Raw genomic sequence first — 15,041 nt, forward strand, 5'->3', positions numbered from 1 at the left:
TTTATTTCTTTGTAATTTACCACACACACACACACACACACACACACACACACACACACACACACACACACACATTATTAGACACCTATAAAATATTGTTATTATTTTTTGCAAACGCAAATATCCAACACTAAATATTATCGACCTCGGGGTACGTTTATTAACCAAAAATTGTGTTCTGCCAGATATATATTTATGCAAGATTCTAAATGACCAGAATAAATTGGCTATGTATACTACAATATGCTGTTGACGTGAATACATTGTGCTTGTGTTATTATACAGTGGTGACACTATAAGACTTGGAGTTATGTTATCATATGACTCGGGGTCACCATGGTAACACATGACTTGGGGTCACCATGGTAACATATGATTCGGGGTCACCATGGTAACAAAACTGTATATTCAGTGACTTAAAGAGGTCCACACCTGAATGATGATTTCACACTTATGTTCCTTTCTCCAAGACGTTCATTAAGAAGGAGCAACCAGCTGGTGGTAGTACCAGTGTCACTACAAGACAACATCAGTGTAGAGCGACCATGCTGAGAAAGGTAACATCACCACTATAGAGGATATTTATGACCGTGATGTTGTGAACTCAAGGGGAACATTATGAACACCAAAACTAACACTGACTTACAAAGAACATCAATAACAGCTTGACTGTATCTTATCTTTCAACAACGACGAATTCCATTACAGGTTAAATATTGCAAATTTCATATACATTTCCCTGTACTAATACTGGGATGGGAATGGTCGCTCAACCCGTCCTCTTAAAATTACGTCTCTCTTTCGCTCGTTTGCCAGTGTGACGTAATAGACGTAATTTGAAATGAAATTGCCTCATGAAAATGACGTAGTCCCGTTTTCTGTCGGAGTCCTCCGGCTTACTCGTTATCTTGAGGTTATCTTGAGATGATTTCGGGGCTTTAGTGTCCCCGCGGCCCGGTCCTCGACCAGGCCTCCACCCCCAGGAAGCAGCCCGTGACAGCTGACTAACTCCCAGGTACCTATTTACTGCTAGGTAACAGGGGCATTCAGGGTGAAAGAAACTTTGCCCATTTGTTTCTGCCTCGTGCGGGAATCGAACCCGCGCCACAGAATTACGAGTCCTGTGCGCTATCCACCAGGCTACGAGGCCCCTCGTAGGAGGGGTTAGGTTAGGAGGGTGTCTCCTAACCTACTCGGTTAGGCTAGTTTGGTTAGTTCATTTATTATGCACCCCATACCCATCCTGTGGGCGGTAGTGGAAAATGTTAGAGGCGCACATATATACTTATATAATGGGCTCAGGGACTGAGCCCTTACGGACTATTCATGCCCGTGCCACCTCGTGTGTGTGGCTTAATCTTTATCAATCGGACTGAGCCCCCCCTGTTAACTTAGGTTAGGAGAGGAAACTATAAATTAATGGTTTTGATGACGTTTGGCAAACGGCCAAATTCAGACGTGATTTGGGCACAGGAGACAAGGGAGACCGGGAAGGAAGGAAAGACCAGACGGAGAACCAGGAGGAGGAGGACCCTCTGGCCCAGATCGCGAAGGAGTCGGTGAGGTAGAGGTGGAGGTGTCAGGATTCAAGGCTTGGAAACGGTTGAGAAACTGAGAAAGTTGGAGAGGGCGAGGACAAGTGGAACGCAACACACAAGCATAAGACATGCCAGAGAAAGAGGGCGAACCTGGATATTCATGGAACAGATAGGCCATAAGATGGGTATCTTAATATCACCCGTAATATCTTACGGTCGTCTTTCTTGAGGCGAGACGCCCGAGGAAAAGAAATCATCACGATGTTTCCAATTGAGGACGGCTTCCTTAATTTGGTAGCGCACACATGCGCGGGAGAAGGCAGGATAGGCTTGATGCAGTGAGGTGGGGAAGAAGAGCACTCCGTCTTAGAATAACCCGAGGAGCCACACAAGGCGCATAGAGGCACTGGTGCACCGGAAGGGACCATGCCCAAATCTCCAGCACCTGTTGCAGAGGCGAGGAGAGAGAGGGGGGGAGGGGGTGTACTCTCAAACGTGACCTTCACAACGCGGAGAGGCTGATAACGACTAATACTAGGGGGGGTCGAGTGAACGTATCTATCTGGAGGATAGAATGGCCTTGGGCCTCAAGAATATATTTAATATCCTCGTGGCAGTTTTTCAGTTCCCTGTCACCAGTCGCAACATGGTGCGGGAGAAGAACTGTGCCAATGTCTGGCATTTAACCAGGCATTTTTGGAGATCCGAGCAGGGGTCTTCCCAATGCAGAACAGCGAAGCCAGGTGGTCAGCCGCCTCTTGATAAGAGGCTGCAACAACACGGGTACCAGTATGGGAGGGATTAAAAGTGACGAGAGTAGCCACCAAATCAACAGGGTGTTTATGGAGGAATAAATCATCAGAACGAGTAGGGTCAATATGACTAAGATCAAAATATATAGTCCACGTAGCAGGATCAAACAAAGCCTGAAAAGTATTAGATTGGGAAGTAATGACGCGAGTGCGGAGGTGACGGCGCCGAGCACCCCTGGTAAGAGAGAGGGTAAAAGGTTCAGTTGTGACAACAGAGACCGAACCACGCCAGGTTCAGTCTCTTGTTGTCACAACTGTCACCACTGGCGGCTTGGTGCTCAACCCTGTCACAGAGGTGGGAGGGAAGCACGGAGTCAGAGAAGTTGCGTGGTCGGGGCCCAATGTAGCGGGGGCTACAGAGCCAAGCCTTCCAGCACAGTCCGACTCGGGGGTCTAGTCCCACGAGTCTGAGAAGTTAATTTAATTTAAAGGAGGGTCAGAAAAAGGCATAAATACGAACAGAAAACAAATTAATCCACAAATAAGCCGCCATACCCACAATGGAGCCACAATTAGAGGATAGGACACCCGCAACCCGTTCTCGCACTTTCTTCAGTCAATATTGACTTATTAAATAAGTGCATATGTGACATACTAATTTATTGTGAATATTTTAGTTTACCTTGAAAAGCTTCATAGAAAACACCGACCTTACCTAACCTTCTTAGTATGTTAAGATAAGCATCTTATTGCTTCGTAATTACAATTATTACTTAAACTATTATAGGTATAGGTTAAGTAATAATTGTAATTACGAAGCAATAAGATGCTTATCTTAACATACTAAGAAGGTTAGGTAAGGTCGGTGTTTTCTATGAAGCTTTTCAAGGTAAACTAAAATATTCACAATAAATTAGTATGTCACATATGCATGTATTTAATGTCAATATTAACTATACGAAAGTGCGAGAACGGGTTGGACACCCGACAAGACGGGCCCTCCCCCCTCCCAGGGGTGCATCATGGGTATACGCCCCGCAGTCGTCACCTTAAGAACCGTCAGTTCGTCAAGATTGGCTCAGTAACGAAGGCAATGTTTGACAATAAAAGCGTCCCTTCGCTCGACAACGTCGGGTACCACAGTTCTACAGGTGAGAGTGTCCCTCCCCAAACACCCGGCGTCAAAACAGAAGAAGATATCAGAAAGAACAATCAAGAATGGCAAAAAGTCGGCAGGAAGAGAACAATCCGAAAGGAGAAGAGGTGGGGGAGGAAAAATTAAACATGTGGAAGAGGAAAAAGCTTACCAGGAAAACCTGGTAAGGACAGCAACAAGAGTATTAGGCTTGAAAAGGACAGAGGATAAGCTGTCCCAAACAGCTTCACGGCCCAGCATACAAGGCCCCTCACGACGGCAACGGTTGGAAACGGAGGGGGATGACGCGGTCAAAAGAAACCCTGATTCAGATTCAGTAGGATTCTCGGGAATCCTCGTGAATTCAGCAGAATACCAGGTTGCAGTTATTTTGACCATGTCGAAGCCTAGTCGTCTAGAACGTGCGTTTGGGAATACCCAGCACATAGATTCGAATCCTCATCACAGCTACTGTGGATTGTCTCATTGATATATCACATTACTGTGATTTCTCTGTGTATAAAATAGGGACTTGTTCCAGTGTGGCATCCTGCCATCTGAACATGCTTTGGCTGAGTGCCATATCTTGGTGTGATGGCGAGTTACACAACGTTGGGGATTTAATATTTTACGGGCAAGCAGTCAACACCAGGAGACGGATAATGTAGTTCTAAATTCGGGGAAATATTGGGATATGTGCAGTGTAGTGTGAGTCTGAGGTAATCACCGAACAATCATTCCTAGACTGACTCACGTCTGAATCTTGCTCACTCAACAGGTTGGTACACGGGAGATCAGTTCAACCGATCACATGAAGGCTCTGACACACAATTGGCTACCGGCTCATACCTTACCTTGCAGTTACCTTGCGATGATTTCGAGGCTTAGTCACCGCACCCCGGTCCTCGACCAGGCCCTCCTCGTTGCTAGACTGGTCAACCAGGCTGTTGGATTTAGTTGCTGTCCAACAGCTACTCATCCTCTTCCGTAGATTTAAATATACTTTATTCCTAATGATTTGAATAATAATCTCGCAAAATAAATGAGTCTCTAGGGGCAGGCTTCAGATGAGCTGAGGTAGTATAACAGCTCTTACCTGCAGTTTCACTACATACCTCAATGTCAGCCCTAAGGAACACTAGTCTTAGTTTTAAACAAGAAAGAGAGAGAAAAAGACAGAAAGACAGGCGAGAGACAGAGAGAGAGATCAAGGCACCACCTGATACCTCTTTTAGTGTGTGTGTGAAAATTAAATGAAACTCCAAATTTCATTTTGTATTTTAACGCTTTTCTTAAGCTCAAAATATAAGCATCATAATTTTTTTATGTGAATATTTGTCTGGCTTTTCAACCAGAGTCATCGTAAACGAAGCAATTGATGAGAGTTGGAATGAGATGGAAAACATCCACAGCATACAGAGGTCTCCAGAGACGGTCGAAAGGCGTCAGTGTCTCCTTGGGTTTATTGCTAGGGTTGACAGAGCCATCTTTAGATGTTGTGGAAACCCGTCCACTGCCTCTATGGGCAGTCTCTTTCTGTCTCTTGGATATTTCTGAACAAGAGCCATGGCGTCTCAAAAACGGGACTTGTGGTTTTTGTCCTGACCAGGAATGACAACGAGCTAACCTGGAATTAGGGAATTGTTCAGACCAGGAGGAACGTCTTGATAGGAAAGTAGCTTGTGGACTCTGGTCTGACCCAGAGGAATTGCGCGAACAGGAGGTGGCTTGAGGGTACTGGTCTGACCCTGAGGAACGGCGGGATGGTGAAATGGTCTGAGGGTACTGATCTGACACGGATGAGCGGCGTGATAGTGAAGTACTCAGTGGATACTGGTCTGATATGGAGGAACGGCGTGACAGTGAAGTGGTTTGTTGGTATTGGTCGGATATGGAGGAGCGGCGTGATAGTGAGGTGGCATGTTGGTACTGATCCGACACTGAAGAACGGCGTGAAAGTGAAGGGGCATATTGGTATTGGTCAGATACGGAGGAACGGCGTGACAAGAGAGCATATGGATATTGGTCAGAAATTGAGGATCGGCCTGATAAGGTAGCATATGGATACTGGTCTGATCCAGAGGACCTGCGCGATAAGGGAATGTATGGGTACTGGTCTGATGCAGAGGATCTGCGGGATGAAGAGGGCGTGTATGGGTATTGCTCTGACCCAGAGGAACGCCGTGAAAAATAATTGGCCTGGAGGTGCTGATCTGACCCAAATGACCGACGTGATAAGGAATTGACCTGAAGATGTTGGTCTGACCCAAATGTACGACATGACAAGGACTTGACGTGGAGATAATTATCTGTCCCAGAAGAACGGCGTGAGAAGGAATTGACATGGAGACGTTGGTCTGATCCAGAGGAACGGCGTGATAAAGAATTGACCTGGAGATGTTGATCTGACCCAAAAGAACGACGTGACAATGAGTTGACCTGTAAATAATTATCTGTCCCTGAGGACCGGCGTGATTGAGACGCAACTTGGAGATGTTGATCTGACAGAGATGAACGGCGTGAAAGTGCTGCGGACTGTGAATATTGCTCTGATCCACAGAAGCGACTAGAAAAAGATGAACCCTGGTCAGAGCCAGAGGGTCGACGAGAGGAGACCTGTGATGGCTGGTCTGACCCGGAGGCACGTCGCGGTACTGCAGAGACCTGGTATGGGTGGTGGCGAGTCGGGCGTCACTTGACCTGTAAACCAGTGAGGGCGGAGGCGACTTCCCCGACCTCATCTTCTTTGGAGGTCTTGAGGTACTGCTCGATGACAGACCCCAGCAGCCCGGCGTCGATGGTGGAGCCAGAAGAGTCCCACAACAGCTTTTTTTCTTGGTCATCTCCATCTTTATCTTCTTCTTCGTCTTCTTCCTCGGGAGCTTCCAAAGACGTGTTCTGGGTCAGGAGAGGCAACGCAATGTAATCACAGTCAGTTCTTCGGATTGTAATGGGAACTTGAGGCCCATCACTCTCAGGCTTATCACCGTCTGTAGAATTTTGTTGATTATCCCAACACACAGCGATGCTCTGAGAGCGCCCTCTGGCACGAGGATTGGGCAGACTTGGGGGCGCTGGTGGTACATCTTCAGGTAGAGGCAGCCCCGGGGGCGTGAGGCGATGGCTGGGTCCTAACAAAGACACCAAGTCATTGTTAGTTACTACGATGCCAGCACGATCTGACCCCGTACTGAAGGAGTGACGTTTGGGGGCTTCCACTGGCGACGTGGGAGTTGTAGAACCATGATAAGACGATTTACGCGGGCGTCTTGCAGCTGCGACGACGTTTTTCTCCTCTTCCTCCTCATCCCACTGTGTCATTTCTATGACTTGATCCACCGGCGACGATCGAATTTTAAGTTTGACTTTACGTCCTCCTGGAGTACCGCCGGGACTCTCAAGTTCCCCGGTGTCCTCCCCGTCCTCTCCTAAACTAAGACTAAAGGCTTTCTTAAGACAGCGCTTCACTTTAGATCCGGAGTTGCGACGTGCTGGTTGACCCTCCATGAAGTCCGCTACTCCGGTGGGAGACTCACGGGACCCGCGGGACTCGCGTGAAGATCCACGGGAAAATGACCCTCTTTTGCTTAGTGCCAGAGAAGGTGCCCAGCGTTGTGTGGGAGATTTCAGAGGTGGTGATTTGTTAGTAGGGGAACGATTAGGTGACTGGCAGGTTGGGGAGCGAGCTGATGGGGAACGTGTTGTGGGACTTTTACTAACTGGACTCTTGCTCTTGCAGGCAATTGGGCTCCGAGCAGTCGGGCTTCTGTTAGTTGGGCTGCGGGAGGCCGGACTTCTTGTAGTTGGGCTGCGACATGTGGGACTCCTACTGCCTGGGCTCTTCAGAGTCGGACTTTTACTGCGGCCTCGGGTAAAAGACAGGATTTTGGCTCTCAGCGCTGACCAGGTGGGAATGTCGGACTCCTCCTCGGAGCTGAGCAAGGAGTCCCCGGGCTGCGCATCACCCTCCACACACGGCGGGGGAGTCTGGTCCAGCAGAAAGTATGACGTTCGCCGCATCTGAAAAAAAAAATAATTATAATTTTTGCTTTGTAGTAAGTTGTGAAATATACAAAAACTCATGCCTTAGAAACATTCAATACATTTCCACTTAAAAATGTGTACATATACCACGTAAGAGTTATGAAACCAGTCAACCGATTTGAACCAAATTAAGATTATGAAGTTTTGTCAAATTTACTTCTTTTGTTCAAGATGAACGAAAGAACTTTTGTTCTTTCGTTCAGAGAGAGAGAGAGAGAGAGAGAGAGAGAGAGAGAGGAGAGAGAGAGAGAGAGAGAGAGAGAGAAGTGAGAGAGAGTGAGAGAGAGAGAGAGAGTGAGAGAGAGAGAGAGAGTGAGAGAGAGAGAGAGAAAGAGAGAGTGAGAGAGAGTGAGAGAGAGAGAGAGAGAGAGGAGAGAGAGAGAGAGAGAGAGAGAGAGAGAGAAGAGAGAGAGAGTGAGAGTGAGAGAGAGTGAGAGAGAGAGAGTGAGAGAGAGAGAGAGAGAAAGAGAGAGTGAGAGAGAGAGAGAGAAAGAGAGAGTGAGAGAGAGAGAGAGAGGAGAGAGAGAGAGAGAGTGAGAGAGAGAGAGAGAAAGAGAGAGTGAGAGAGAGAGAGAGAAAGAGAGAGTGAGAGAGAGAGAGAAAGAGAGAAAGAGAGAAAGAGAAGAGAGAGTGAGAGAGTGAGAGAGAGAGTGAGAGAGTGAGAGAGAGAGTGAGAGAGAGAGTGAGAGAGAGAGAGAGAGAGAGAGAGAGAGAGAGAGAGAGAGAGAGAGAGAGAGAGAGAGAGAGAGAGAGAAGAGAGAAGAGGGAGGTATCAGAAGAAAGCGCCAAGCCATTACGACTATATAACACTTGGAAGGGTCAGGATAAGGATTTGTGATGGGACTGGGGAAAGAAATGCATTTAAGAATGAAAACTTTCTTTCGTTCATTCCAGAGCTTCCGATGTTTTCCCATAGCTCTAAAAACTTCCTCTATAATTCACCCATGGCTGTCACGGGCTGCTTCCTGGGGGTGGAGGCCTGGTCGAGGACCGGGCCGCAGGGACACTAAAGCCCCGAAACCATCTCAAGATAACCTCAAGATAAGATAGCCATTTCTGTTTGTGTAAAACAAGTGAACACAATGTATCGTAATGCCACACAGGTTGACACTGTCATGACAAACCCGCCGACACTTGTGTCATGCCACACAGGTTGACACACACGTCCGTGTAAATGGTCCACACGCGAGTGAACACACGCGAGTGAACACACGCGAGTGAACACACGCGAGTGAACACACACGAGTGAACACTTGCGAGTGAACACACTTCAGAATTAAACACCTTGTGAGTGCCACACATAAGAGTGCAAGAGGGACCTAAGCTGCGCACCTTCCTGGCTCGTGATATATTTATTTGTTCATATTGTGTTAGTCTGTGATGAACATTACGTTCGTTTATGTGTTTGTGCTTGAGGCTATCTTGTAGACATGCTTGTTCACTTCCAGCAGACAGTAAGTCACAATAACGGGGCTGAAATGAGACATACAACCCACACATCTGAAAATAAAAGAGTTAGCAGAATGGTTTCGGTCCATTCAGGGACCATTATCAGGTGGTGTAATGGACTTGATAATTACACCCGATACTGTGTCAGGACGGAGCGAAATGTCGAGTCTTTTATGTTCAGACTTGTGTGTGTTGGGGGTCAGTCAGTTTAACTGTTTGTAGTATATTAGACTTGTTTAAAGTCTTTTAATATGTTCTACTCCTTTCGTGATATGTAAAACATTTACTAAACAGCATTTATAGGATGATTAAATAGCTGACAGAGCTAAGATATGCATGAGGAGAAAGCGCTTGACTTGACTGAATTGAGAATCAGGTGGTGTATGCAGGGCCCGCCCGGCACCCCAGCGGACCCCGGACACTTGTTGACACATGTGTCCAGGTGAAGATGCAGGAGCAGCACGAGCTCTACCTCCTGGGCCCCGTTTCCAGGAGGAAGAGCTCTACTACCGACGGGGGGGGGGGGGGGTGAAGATGAGTCCAGTGTCATGTTTATTGGCAGCGTGAATGTTGGTAGGACCAGGGCACATGTTCACTACATCCACGATCATCACCAGCGGCCATCATCACTACACCAGTCACCAGGATCACCACCAGCGGCCATCATCACTACACACAGTCACCAGGATCACCACCAGCGGCCATCATCACTACACCAGTCACCAGGATCACCACCAGCGGCCATCATCACTACACACAGTCACCAGGATCATCACCAGCGGCCATCATCACTACACACAGTCACCAGGATCACCACCAGCGGCCATCATCACTACACACAGTCACCAGGATCATCACCAGCGGCCATCATCACTACACCAGTCACCAGGATCACCACCAGCGGCCATCATCACTACACCAGTCACCAGGATCACCACCAGCGGCCATCATCACTACACACAGTCACCAGGATCACCACCAGCGGCCATCATCACTACACACAGTCACCAGGATCACCACCAGCGGCCATCATCACTACACAGTCACCAGGATCACCACCAGCGGCCATCATCACTACACACAGTCACCAGGATCACCACCAGCGGCCATCATCACTACACACAGTCACCAGGATCATCACCAGAAAAGCTGAGCATAAAAGTCACGGTACCCTGACTACCACAGGTAACAGTGTACCCATAGTACTGACTACCACAGGTAACAGTGTACCCATAGTACACTGTAGTCCTATAGGGACACTGTAGTCCTATAGGTTGGTACTGACTACACTGTACTCCCGTTGCCTGGTTCTGACTACCGCAGATGACACTGTACCTCTCATCTCTAGTATACAGTATTCAGGGGACACTGTATCCTCTAATCATGAGGATAACTTTGAATTTCTGAACATAAAATTTTCGAAGAAATTTTATTTAAATAAAGTTCGTAAAAATTAATTTCCAAATATGAACATTAGAAGTTGCCTTTCCTGCAAATTTATGCCACAATTAATCAAATTCTAAATACAAAATTTCGACATGGTTGACATCTGCTCATTTGAACCTTCTTGCTCGCGACAAAAATAATATTCGCTGCGGTGGTAATATATTTTTTCTCCGAGCTGTAGTGACGTGACGGTGAGTCCTGCCATGGTGGGGACTCTTGGTGGAGTCCTCCTGCCATGGTGGGGACTCTTGGTGGAGTCCTGCCATGGTGGGGACTCTTGGTGGAGTCCTCCTGCCATGGTGGGGACTCTTGGTGGAGTCCTGCTATGGTGGGGACTCTTGGTGGAGTCCTCCTGCCATGGTGGGGACTCTTGGTGGAGTCCTGCTATGGTGGGGACTCTTGGTGGAGTCCTGCCATGGTGGGGACTCTTGGTGGAGTCCTGCTATGGTGGGGACTCTTGGTGGAGTCCTGCCATGGTGGGGACTCTTGGTGGAGTCCTCCTGCCATGGTGGGGACTCTTGGTGGAGTCCTGCTATGGTGGGGACTCTTGGTGGATTCCTGCCATGGTGGGGACTCTTGGTGGAGTCCTCCTGCCATGGTGGGGACTCTTGGTGGAGTCCTGCTATGGTGGGGACTCTTGGTGGATTCCTGCCATGGTGGGGACTCTTGGTGGAGTCCTCCTGCCATGGTGGGACTCTTGGTGGAGTCCTGCTATGGTGGGGACTCTTGGTGGAGTCCTGCCATGGTGGGGACTCTTGGTGGAGTCCTCCTGCCATGGTGGGGACTCTTGGTGGAGTCCTGCTATGGTGGGGACTCTTGGTGGAGTCCTGCCATGGTGGGGACTCTTGGTGGAGTCCTCCTGCCATGGTGGGACTCTTGGTGGAGTCCTTCTGCCATGGCGGGGACTCTTGGTGGAGTCCTGCCATGGTGGGGACTCTTGGTGGAGTCCTCCTGCCATGGTGGGGACTCTTGGTGGAGTCCTGCTATGGTGGGGACTCTTGGTGGAGTCCTGCCATGGTGGGGACTCTTGGTGGAGTCCTCCTGCCATGGTGGGGACTCTTGGTGGAGTCCTTCTGCCATGGTGGGGACTCTTGGTGGAGTCCTGCCATGGTGGGGACTCTTGGTGGAGTCCTGCCATGGTGGGGACATTTTGGCTACATTATAGTGACTCATCGTCTGCAACATTATACGAAGTCCCGATATCATTATACTAGTCACGATAACACTATAAGAGAGACGCGGTAACATTGTATGTCATGATAACAGTCCCGATAACTTTATATAACACACGAAGGAAATCATCCACACCCACCACGAAGTAAGTATGGGTGATCTTACTCCACACTCCTGGCCCCCAGGTGATCACTGAAGCATGGTGTGGGTGATCTTACTCCACACTCTGGCCCCCAGGTGATCACTGACGCATGGAGTGGGTGATCTTACTCCACACTCTGGCCCCCAGGTGATCACTGAAGCATGGTGTGGGTGATCTTACTCCACACTCCTGGCCCCCAGGTGATCACTGAAGCATGGTGTGGGTGATCTTACTCCACACTCCTGGCCCCCAGGTGATCACTGAAGCATGGTGTGGGTGATCTTACTCTACACTCTGGCCCCCAGGTGATCACTGAAGCATGGTGTGGGTGATCTTACTCCACACTCTGGCCCCCAGGTGATCACTGAAGCATGGTGTGGGTGATCTTACTCCACACTCTGGCCCCCAGGTGATCACTGAAGCATGGTGTGGGTGATCTTACTCCACACCCTGGCCCCCAGGTGATGACTGACGCATGGTGTGGGTGATCGTACTCCACACCCTGGCCCCCAGGTGATCACTGAAGCATGGTGTGGGTGATCTTACTCCACACTCTGGCCCCCAGGTGATCACTGAAGCATGGTGTGGGTGATCTTACTCCACACCCTGGCCCCCAGGTGATGACTGAAGCATGGTGTGGGTGATCTTACTCCACACCCTGGCCCCCAGGTGATCACTGACGCATGGAGTGGGTGATCTTACTCCACACTCTGGCCCCCAGGTGATCACTGAAGCATGGTGTGGTGTGATCTTACTCCACACTGACGCTGGGGCCGTCAGTAGTCAGTCCCAGTCGTTCATCGACGCACCAATTCTCTCCAGTCACCTAACTACTGCCGACGAACTAACTCCGAACAGCCCTGTTGGGGTGTAAGAAATATATTAGTGTGTGAAAGCTCCACCTCACCCTGGTGTTTCAGACTGTGTTCAGGAGCCACTCAGACTCACCCTAGGGCACCACGGGGGGCCGGATTCACGAAGCAGTTACGCAAGCACTTACGAACCTGCACATCTTTCCTCAATCTTTGGCTTCTTGTTTGGCTTTTAAATGCACATTATATTAAAACTAAAATAACACATAGCCCCATTCATAGTAATGGAAATTTATATACAAATATTAAACTTCTCTCTGTATTACGCATGAGGAACGAGTATGACTTTAGAGCCGAAATTATACCAGAAGGCTACGAGGCCCTTGACCTTGGGGAGTTGGGAGGAGCAGGAGAAGGGAGACAAGGAAGATCTTGCAGGAAGAGTGTGTTATTCACCGTGACCCTTCACCTAAAGTTGTAATTAGCAGAGAATGAGCTACTGTACACACACCGTAGCCTGTACAGCTCCAGGAGCAGCTAATTACCAGATGTTTACACTATGTCCAAGAACCAACACAACTCTACGCTCATCTCCCGCCACATTTCACTTACTTTTGGGTTAACAAATATTGTTTGTTTACTGATATTGGAAGAATATTTTTTTGCCAGTGTAAAATATAACTGGAATAGGTACACGAATTAAAATACTTGTGAACATATGATCTTCTTGTATTATAATGAGTTGTGAGTCTGGTGGTCCCACGGTGTGAGGTGTGAGTCCCACAGTGTGAGATGTGAGTCTGGTGGTCCCACAGTGTGAGGTGTGAGTCTGGTGGTCCCACGGTGTGAGGTGTGAGTCTGGTGGATCCCACAGTGTGAGTCTGGTGGTCCCACGGTGTGAGGTGTGAGTCTGGTGGTCCCACGGTGTAAGGTGTGAGTTTGGTGGTCCCACGGTGTGAGGTGTGAGTCTGGTGGTCCCACGGTGTGAGGTGTGAGTCTGGTGGTCCCACAGTGTGAGTCTGGTGGTCCCACGGTGTGAGGTGTGAGTCTGGTGGGTCCCACAGTGTGAGTCTGGTGGTCCCACAGTGTGAGGTGTGAGTCTGGTGGTCCTACGGTGTGAGGTGTGAGTCTGGTGGTCCCACGGTGTGAGGTGTGAGTCTGGTGGTCCCACGGTGTGAAGTGTGAGTCTGGTGGATCCCACAGTGTGAGTCTGGTGGTCCCACGGTGTGAGGTGTGAGTCTGGTGGTCCCACGGTGTGAGGTGTGAGTTTGGTGGTCCCACGGTGTGAGGTGTGAGTCTGGTGGTCCCACGGTGTGAGTCTGGTGGTCCCACGGTGTGAGGTGTGAGTCTGGTGGGTCCCACAGTGTGAGTCTGGTGGTCCCACAGTGTGAGGTGTGAGTCTGGTGGTCCCACGGTGTGAGGTGTGAGTCTGGTGGTCCTACAGTGTGAGGTGTGAGTCTAGTAGGCCCCACAGTGTGAGGTGTTAGTCTGGTGGCCCCACAGTGTGAGGTGTGAGTCTGGTGGTCCCACAGTGTGAGGTGTGAGTCTGGTGGTCCTACGGTGTGAGGTGTGAGTCTGGTGGTCCCACGGTGTGAGGTGTGAGTCTGGTGGTCCCACAGTGTGAGGTGTGAGTCTGGTGGTCCCACGGTGTGAGGTGTGAGTCTGGTGCTCCCACAGTGAGGTGTGAGTCTGGTGGTCCCACAGTGTGAGGTGTGAGTCTGGTGGTCCCCCACAGTGTGAGGTGAGTCTAGTTGTCCCCCACAGTGTGAGGTGTGAGTCTAGTAGGCCCCACAGTGTGAGGTGTGAGTCTAGTGGGCCCCCAGTATGAGGTGTGAGTCTAGTGGGCCCCACAGTGTGAGGTGTGAGTCTAGTGGGCCCCCACAGTATGAGGTGTGAGTCTAGTGGGCCCCACAGTATGAGGTGAGAGTCTAGTGGGCCCCACAGTATGAGGTGAGAGTCTAGTGGGCCCCCACAGTATGAGGTGTGAGTCTATTGGGCTCACTGGGTGAGACATAACATTTGCCGTTTCTTAAGACATTAATAACCAAATAAATATCTCCAACATACAGGTGATGAACACATAGTTACCTGTGAACTATAACGACACCAACCAGCTAAAATATATAAATATAAATATAACAATTCCACTACACATTCCCAGCCCGTGTTGTGAGGAGCGGACACTGCCCGGGGCGAGAGGCTCGCTTGCTAGCTCCTTTTTATAAATTATTAAAACCGTAAACAATTCTTAACATTAGTGGCTGTCCGGCTCCTCTGAGCGGCGGCGGGTCCTCTGGGAAATTACTGACACTGTTATTAATATTCTCTTGTGAGTAATTATCGTGTAATTAATAACGACGGGAACTGGTTAAATGTTTAATTTTTAGAAGTATTTTATTTTTTCTTCAGAATATTATGTCGTGTTTTGTAATGGGTTTCTTTGGTGAATGTGGGAACAATATTATTGAGTTATTTCCTGCTGAGACATCTTAGAGGTGTAGAGTGTCTTGTCCAGTCTCGGGGGAGAATTTTGTTGCTGCTTCTGATAAG

At 48.9% G+C, this 15,041-nt stretch overlaps 2 protein-coding genes across 2 annotated transcripts in view; both read right to left on the reverse strand.

Moving 5' to 3' along the window:
* Nucleotides 1–6,115: 6,115 nt before the first annotated feature.
* The window catches only part of LOC123771310 (uncharacterized protein DKFZp434B061), a 71,312-nt gene continuing 62,386 nt past the window's right edge, over nt 6,116–15,041 (reverse strand). Inside the window, exon 3 of the mRNA XM_069305203.1 lies at nt 6,116–7,445. Coding sequence (XP_069161304.1) covers nt 6,117–7,445 — 1,329 coding nt within the window. The 3' untranslated portion in view covers nt 6,116. The remainder of the gene's footprint in view (nt 7,446–15,041) is intronic.
* On the reverse strand, nt 10,688–11,140 carry LOC123771375 (uncharacterized). The gene has a single exon (XM_045763883.2). The coding sequence runs from the start codon at nt 11,138–11,140 to the stop codon at nt 10,688–10,690; it is 453 nt and encodes a 150-aa protein (XP_045619839.2).

This window comes from Procambarus clarkii, chromosome 54 (genome assembly GCF_040958095.1).
Source record: "Procambarus clarkii isolate CNS0578487 chromosome 54, FALCON_Pclarkii_2.0, whole genome shotgun sequence".
NCBI classification, from domain to species: Eukaryota; Metazoa; Arthropoda; class Malacostraca; order Decapoda; family Cambaridae; genus Procambarus; species Procambarus clarkii.

What these genes read in the sequence shown, in the direction of transcription:
- LOC123771375 (XM_045763883.2), bottom strand. Translation starts at nt 11,140, where the DNA reads ATGGCAGGAGGACTCCACCAAGAGTCCCCACCATGGCAGGACTCCACC.